Source organism: Medicago sativa, chromosome 2, assembly GCF_051527215.1.
Source record: "Medicago sativa cultivar Bolivia chromosome 2, Bolivia_mono, whole genome shotgun sequence".
Classification (NCBI taxonomy): Eukaryota; Viridiplantae; Streptophyta; class Magnoliopsida; order Fabales; family Fabaceae; genus Medicago; species Medicago sativa.
The window spans coordinates 48,721,879-48,730,601 of NC_140750.1; the positions used below are offsets into that span (position 1 = coordinate 48,721,879).

The window sequence follows — 8,723 nt, forward strand, 5'->3', positions numbered from 1 at the left end:
TTATAAAAGTGGGATAAAATGCCAGTAAATAGGAAACTTAACTGCTTTTAATAGAAAATTTTATTTGGCCTGCACCGTTGAGGTCACGCGTGGTTTACTGTGGGGCTGACGGGATCAGTGGTGGTAATAATGCATAGACGGGCAGCACCGAGCCACCGACTGTGGGGGGGGGGGGGGGGGGGGGGGGGGGGCTGAAGTGTAATGTGGATGCGGCTCATTTTAGTGGCAATAGTTGTTTTAGTGCAGGGTATATTTGTGCTCAAACCGTATGGAATGTTGTTAGACCGAGCCCACAGGAGACGGAAGCATGGGGTATAAAGCAAGCTCTACTGTGTTCTTATGAATTTAGGTTTCTGCAAAGTGTTTATTGAACTAGATTCCAAACTACTCGTGGACGGCATGGCGGGAGACCATACAACGGAGTGGGGTAGTATTTCATGTGCTTGCAAAACAATTTTATATTCTTTACCAAACTTTCGGATAAGTTTTCTTCGGAGACAAACGAACAATGTTGCTCACCTTCTAGCTAGTGGCGTTGTCTTATGCTAGTTGCCAAGTCTTTGATTATATTCCTTCATGTATTACTACTACTTTGATGAATGAAATGAGTTACATTTGTTGCTGTAAAAATAAACTTTTATTTTGGCTTTGCACTGTTATCCTAAATTGGTGTTACAAATTGATCTAATTATATTTTATCACATAGATAATTAAGGATATATTTTAAAACCTAACATAACAAAGTGACATAATATTAGGATCTGATCAAATATTTGAAAGGTTGAACACATTATAAATAAATTAAGATTCTTATGACTAATGTAATTGAGGGATATCAGTCTCAACCTTTGCCTCCACCAAGCTATTTCAAGATATCTGATATTTTTGTTTGTTTTCTTAGGATTGAAAAAGTTTAAGTTTATCAGTGAGAGGAATTGAATCTTATTATGGGCACATGACATGACATGATCACTTTAATTTTTCTTGTACACACCAACTTTATAATAAACAATTATATAAGTAAATTTAAAAAAGGGAAATGTTAAATTGTGCCCTCAAGGCACAAGTTAAGAAACCAAAGATAGAAATATCTTGTTGGAAATTGTGCATTCAATATTCTATAAATTTAAAATTTTATGTTTTTAAGACAAAATTTATGATTTAATTCCATTTTTAGATTCTTAACTTGTGCCCTTAGGGCACAAGTTAACACTACCCTTTAAAAAAATGTAGAAGCTCATAAAGGAGCATGCATCCAAGCTTCATGATTGATAAGGTTTGCTTGGAAACTCTACATTTTTATTTTCTTGTCCTATGTAATTCATCATTCATTTATGTCAAAGTATTCATAGTCAACTAAGTTTCATGACGTAGAAGGTTTGCTTAGTAACTCTACATTTTTCTTTTCTTTTCTTGTCCTATGTTCATTTATGTCAAAGTATTCAGAGTCAACTATATGAAAATACATACCAAACTTCTTGTTCTTTGTAGTAGTTAGTCCTCTCAAATTTCTTTATTGCATATGACAAATTTGCTGACCATCAAATTCATATAGGTTACTACTATATGGAAGGAATTGATATTTGGTAATTGGTATGTAACTTCTAATGGAGTTATTTTCTATATCCGTTAACCTCCTCAAGTTATCACGATTTTTATCGTGGACTCGATCTTCGACAGAAAAATGCTGCAGATGATTAGAAGATCAATATGATTTTAAAGTTCTGTATTATACACGGATCAATAATAGTTTTCTTTTTTATTTATCAATAAGATTTTAACATTCTGTATTATACACGCATATGATTACACGTCAATGTTTTTTTATAACCATACAAACAGCAGCTATGAGGGAAAAACTAGAGCTTGAGGATGCTAGCATAGTTATCAGTCAACGATGTAGCATAGAGTCTTCCCTCAGATTCTTGAACTTCACTGACCGATTCAGTACTAAACGCCTCAACAAGAGGCACAGACTCTATAATTAAACCTTCCGCATTGACTCTTAGTCCTAGAGGCAATACAGGAGGTACTGGTGGTGGTGAGGATGCAAAAGGATAATTCACTGCCACCCAAAACTCGTTCATCGAGTTCCTTCTGATGTTATCTGGTCTTCCAGGAAGGCGCAAGAATATATCTGAAGTATAAGCATTAGGTCCCGTTAACCAGAATCTCCGGATTCTGTTCGCCTTATACTCGCTAACAAGGACAAATGAACCATTGTTGCTAACTGCTACCCCAAATGCCTCAGTTAGATTGCCGAGCAACAATGTAGTTTCGTTCGTTGATGGATCGTATCTGAATAAGCTTCCCGTATGATCTTTTCTCCGTAGTAGTTTCTGGAGATCCCTGCAAATATTTGGTTCCACAATTATAATTGAACTACACTTAATAGAACATGCGATACAATGAACAATTATTGTGTGAATCCACTACCATCAATCAATAATGCAACATTGCAATAAAATAACTTTAGTAAGGATTTTATCAACTCTTATTTTCACCATCATCTTTTTGATATTTGTTGAACTTTTTAGTCGGTAAGTACAGCTCATATGCTAAAAGGTTGAGATAATTTGATATGCCCAGGTGTGGATCGAACACGCAATATCCTATTCTCTACAATTAGTACTCATTAAAACAAAATAAAAAGTCGATGAAATTTTATGTAGCGACTAAAATTGAGTGGAGAATATCATAGGCCTAAAAAGTTATTTATGCTGAATTTCTAGATCATGATTACACACTAGTTTTCAATATTGAGGCCATGCAAATTGAGATACAACAAACAATATGTATAGAAAGTTTACAAGCTCATTCACATTGTCCATTTCCCACAGCTAAAATCACATGGAAAAATCATGTAGACAGAGTAGAATGGATTACCTGATCTTGTAATGTGAGCTAGCTTCCGTGAAATAAACGATTCCAGTGCTAGGATCTACATCCACACCAGCAAGAAACCCAAAAGGGTTTCCTTCTAGATTATTAGCAACAAGTTGTGTTGCAGCACCTCCGTCATAAGGAACCTTCACAAGCCCATAATAAGCATCAGCTATATATAATTCCCCTGTGTTGTAGTCGAAACTCAACCCCATAGGCCTCCCACATGTTTCTTGGAGGTCTGAGAAGTCCGAAATGCCATTACACATTGTATTGTCCCTGTACCAACAATGTCTTGATTTAACCTCAACCAACTTTAGTTATATGAAAAGAAAAAAAAAAGAAAATATATATATATATATATATATATATATATATATATATATATATATATATATATATATATTTTAAAGTGAAACCACGCGTCTGCTCCATAGGATCTACGTTCAGATATTCGAACTGCAGTTCAAAATATTGTGGGGACCAGACCCTTATACTATAAGTGTATTTTTCCAAATAGGGTGAGTGATTGTGGGGAAATAGTGTCACATATCAAGTTAGAGGTTTGGAAATGGTTTATGGATCGACCTAAATTTGTAGCTTGTCCCTTTTACGAGTAGATAGTAGATTCTATGGAATGTATCTCTAGGAATCATTAGCGGCGAGTTTGTCGCTATTTTAGTTCTGATTTTGTTCTTATATCTTTCCTTTTGTGATTTCTGTTGTATGTGAGTTAAAAATAGAAAATGTTTTCACGAAACATATATGTCTATGTTCTTAGTTTTATAGGAAATGAAAATAAAAAAGTTTTCAGTAAACACATACTTTCTCTTAATATTAGTTTTGTTTCTTAAAAAAAAAAGGTTTAGATGATACATACCCTTAAACAATAAATTTGGATATCTCTCATGACAGATACTCGAATCGTAGTTCAAAATATTGTCGGAGTTAAACCATTCTATTATAAACTATATAATAGTAGTAATAGGCAACTAGTACATATTACATTAGATTAGACACATACCTGTCTGGTGAAATGTGTGCAAACTCAAGGAAACAAGAACATTCTTCATCATATTTTAGAATTCTTCCATCAGAAACACCAGTATAAGGTCCTTCACCAATAGAGTTAAATGCTAAGGATTCAGGGCCTGTTAGTGGTGATGGAAGATAGAGTCTGTCAAGTAATCTGCAATAGGCAACTATAGATGATGAATAGAGTATGAGGGAAACTAAGACCCCAATGATAACAGCTATGTTGCTAGTCATGTTGAACATGATGACCAACATTAATGTTGAGCTAAATTTAGTATCTTAGGTATATATAAAACAAGTTTGTTAATGCTGTACCTTCTTTGCTATTTCCTCAGCAATTTTTGTCATTATTTGAACGTGAAAGAGCAAGTGAAAGATAGGTTCCGTGGCCTATCTTCCCGCAAGAACACTCGGTAAAGTTTAATTATAGGCCAAATACCTCCCTGGGTCCTTTAAGTTTCATGTTTGTAACAGATAGGTCCTTTAAGTTTTTTAGGTAACAGATAGGTCCTTTAAATTTCTAAAGTTTCAGATAGGTCCTTAACGGAGTTGATATGAAGGACCTATCTGAAACAAACTCGAAACTTAAAGGACCTATCTGAAACCTTAGAAACTTAAAGGACCTATCTGTTACCTAAAAAACTTAAAGGACCTATCTGTTACAAACGTGAAACTTAAAGGACTCAGGGAGGTATTTGGCCTTAATTATATATATCATGGTTTGTTACAAGTTTGGAAAATGAAAATGTGAACCTATTTAGTTAGTGTGTAACCATTAATGAGAACCTATTTGATATTTATTTTTACTTCAATTAAGAAACTGATAAAATATTAGTTTTAAGAAAAAATATTGGCCATATTAAACATTTGGTCTCTTAAATTAGTATTAGCTTTCACTTTGTTCTCTTAATATAATCTTTTAGCTCAGCATTGGTCAATTGAAAAGAAAACTCAAATTATATTTTTGTTTCTTTGTCTTTGTCTTGAGGCAAATATTGTTAATAAGGTTCATATATATGGTTACCATGTTACCATAATACTGGTACGAAGATACCATAATTAAGGCATATATATATATATATATATATATATATATATATATATATATCGGGTTACCATAATATTGATACGAAGTTTCTATGGTTGTTTAGTAGTGACTAATATCTATTGGGAAACGTGGGGTTCACAAGGTGCGTTCTCTTCTTTCAACCGGATTTTTTCATACGTAAATCGAACCTCTATTTAAGAAATCCAAATCCCTTATCACTTGGACCAATCTATTATTAGTAAGGAAGTAATGCTATTATTCACCTTTGTAAATCACAATCATCTTTTTTCATTCTCTCCTAAACAAAGCGTACTCAATCATCAATTGCTTGAGACAAAAAAAAAAAAAGTTGCAAAACATTATATCGGTGGGAGGTGGGACTAAAAGTAGATAAAGTTGAAGTAGTTTGGTTAAATTAAATTTTGAGTAAACATTCACTCAAATGCACCCTCCTTCCCACATGAGAAAAACCACATTGCAATTAGTCTTTGGATGAGTTCCTTTCATTAGACTTAACAGAAATTGATGGGTGGCAACTTTAGGTGGCTAGCAATATATTCTTTCTTTGTAGTTTGTACTTTAAACATGACGAAAACTGAATGGGCGGCACTAAGTGGCTAGCTTGAAAGTCACTTTTTCACATAAACGAGACTAACGCAATTCGGTGGCTCTTTGCATGGCTAAAGTTAGTGTGTCGTAGGATTTGTTAATAGTTTTTCACTTTCACATTGACTTTTGACCTCTAGCTTAGAGTACAAGAATAGATAATTTATGTTTCCACCCTTCATGTTTCTCGTACGTCTTTTAAATTTTCAATTTTGTCTGTAGCAAGTTTGGATATATAATACGAAATTTAAGAATACGATTTAGATTATTTAATTTGAGTCATACGATTATATATATATGAACTATTCATCATACCTTTCACTCACCTCAAACTTTTAGGTTTTGTTTGCGAGTTTGGAAGGGGAGGGATGAAAGGGTTTAGAACAAAAAAGAAAAGGAGTAAGTGGAAGAAATAGATCACATTGAAGGAGGGCTTTTGGGGGGTTTGTTTTTCTTCAAAATATAAAACCCTCTTTATTTAGAAACTAAAAAATTGTATTGGAGGGTTTATAAGGTTTATAAATTTAATATATTTTTTTGGTGGTGACCGTGGTTTGAACCCCGGACTTTGCTTATTTTATGTTATGCATTGTCTTTACCAATTGAGCTAAGCTCACGAGGACTTTAAATTTAATATATGATGTTATATTATTATTAACACTAAAAATATATTAATGATAAGTATTAATTTATCATTCTCTGCAGAAATACTGTTTCAAAATATGTGAAAGATTTTTCAATTTTTTCTTATATTTCTCTCCCCCCAACCTTTCCTTCCCCTCCCCTCCCCTCCAAACTCCCAAACAAAACCTTAGAGATTTGAGCGTTGAGATTCTTGTAGTTACACAACCCTATCAAAGACCAAGCACCCCCATTCTCCACCATATCACTGTACTTTCAGCCATATCGGATCACTGGTGCTATGAAGTATTATGACCCATATTACCCGCATTCCCCATTCTCCACCATATTACCTCAGTTCCAGCCACATCAAATTCATAAATTCTTTAATTTTTAATAAAATTCATGTTTTATATTCTCAAATCTAATCACATATAACTTATTTTTATCATGGGCGTTACATTTTTCTATCGTTGTACAAATTCTATAGTCAAACACCTAAGCACAAAAACTCCAACAAACTAGCAAGCACACCACTCTTTGATCTCCCTCTTTGATCTATATTGTTCCTTTTCCTCGTGATGTTGATCCCCTTGCTCATTCGAACAATTCCAACAGCAGACTGCAGAGTTGATTATCCTTACACTGCTTTCTCAGTTGGAATAGAAATCAAAATGATTAAAGCAAAGAATCAACGCTTTGCTAGCAAGAAGACATTGTTGGACTGAACACTACTAAGTTTGAAACTCAACGATGTCCATCACCATCACCACTATGGAGAGTTAGAAGGTGTTCACAATGCGCTTTGGTTCTGAATCAAACAAATATTAAAGTATTCACGGTTTGGTTTGGATTTCTTCCTTAGAAAAACCTGATCTGATCCAATTTAATGTGGTTGAAATTGGACCAGTTTTCAATTAACCAAATCACAATTTGAAAAATCATTGTGATACTTATACAATAAGACTACATACTAATGTATTTTATGTAAAACTTCTAAATAAAAAACATATTTTATGTAAAATTAAAATGCGTCAACTTAAACATATTGTAAGTATATATACTTATTAGGTACAAGAGATTCACTAACATTCAAACACAAGGTAAGTCCGTAAAAAAATGTAAAGTAAGTGAGTTGGGTTTAAATTCAAATACAAAGTCATTTGAATGAGTGCTTTTTTAGCCTAATATTTTTTTACTTCTTTCATGGTCTACATGATCTTGGTGGAAATTGCTTACTTTCATATTAAGGAAAATAAACATCAGCTTTAGCATTGAAAAATACAAAGTAGTAAATTTAAGGGAATATGAAATGATCAAAGCATCACAATCTTAAGAGACTAGTAAATTATTGATTCTACGTAGGTGTGGTTTGGTTTGATGTATAAAACCGAACCGACCGGTTCTTTTTCAAAGTGGCCCAAACACATCCATTTAAAATATATTGGTTTTGAGTGGTTTTTCCATTATTTTGGATCGGTCTATGGTTCATTTTCCGATCGTGGATTTGAACATCCCTAGTTATAAAATCATGAATCATTGTCGCAACCTTCTCCTCGTCTTCCTAGACACACTCAAGTATCACCAACCGGTAGACATGAGACATAGGTATGTAGGTCACATTCTTTCTCCATATCCATAATATTCTATGTCACTTTGTCGTAGATTTTTCACTACATCAAATCCTTACTCGTTCTCCTCACTGTCACAAGATGAAGCATTAACATTATTTCTTGAAGCCGAAGGATCTCCAAATCTACTCAAGATCTCTACACGAGGATAAAAAAAATTATAATAAAAACAAACAAAGCTTATTTTTTTTTTATTAGTACTTCGAAGCTATTATATAGGATTAAAAATGAGCATATGGGAAAAACATACCGAAATTTAGAGAGAATATAGAATTGAAAAATGAAGAAAGATATTATTGACATTTATAGAAAAAGAGAGGTGATGTTAGTGACTCCCTTATTGGCAACAACATCTTTTGTGATCATATTTGTTTAAGTTTGTGAAGGTTTAAACTTCCATAGGCAGCTCACGTAATAAAAATAATTATTTTTCATGAACAAAATTGCTACAAAAGTCATATTTTTAAACATTTGTAGCGATTTAAACCGCCACAAATATCAACTGAGAGTTTGAAAAAAAATAAAAAATAATTTGTTGGATGACTTTTGGCAACATATGTGAGCTAGATCCATCGCACATGCAATGCAACTCAAGTGCGAACCCTAAACCTCATAACTTTGATTGAATTAGCAAACCATGTCCCCGCGAGCGTAGCTCAATTGGTAAGGACAATGCATAATATATGTAAAGTCTGGGTTCGAACCCTGGACACCACCAAAAAAAAGAATTAGCAAACCATGAGCCTTACATATGCAACGAAGCCTGAAACTACAAACTAACTTCCTTTTCTTTTGTTCACTTGAAAATGTGAGCTATAACTTTTGTATATGTGAGGAACACCATAATAATTTTCTCTCTACTATTCTAAATACTCTAAACATTATCACACTAATTCCCA

General features: G+C 33.5%; 1 protein-coding gene across 1 annotated transcript; it reads right to left on the reverse strand.

The window, feature by feature from the left end:
• Positions 1-1,714: 1,714 nt before the first annotated feature.
• Positions 1,715-4,254, reverse strand: LOC146947098 (protein STRICTOSIDINE SYNTHASE-LIKE 11-like). Its single transcript, XM_085748942.1, has 3 exons — positions 3,908-4,254; positions 2,887-3,162; positions 1,715-2,349 (listed from the first exon to the last, which is right to left on the reverse strand). Exons 1-3 carry the CDS (start codon positions 4,171-4,173, stop codon positions 1,860-1,862), a joined length of 1,032 nt encoding a protein of 343 aa, XP_085605068.1. The 5' UTR covers positions 4,174-4,254; the 3' UTR covers positions 1,715-1,859.
• Between the last annotated feature and the right edge of the window lie 4,469 nt (positions 4,255-8,723).

Excerpts from the sequence above, each read along its gene's own strand:
- LOC146947098 (XM_085748942.1), bottom strand. The coding sequence starts at position 4,173 with ATGTTGGTCATCATGTTCAACATGACTAGCAACATAGCTGTTATCATT. Across the intron at positions 3,163-3,907 it reads GCACACATTTCACCAGACAG|GGACAATACAATGTGTAATG; the intron begins GTATGTGTCTAA and ends TTGTTGGTACAG. Across the intron at positions 2,350-2,886 it reads AGCTCACATTACAAGATCAG|GGATCTCCAGAAACTACTAC; the intron begins GTAATCCATTCT and ends AAATATTTGCAG.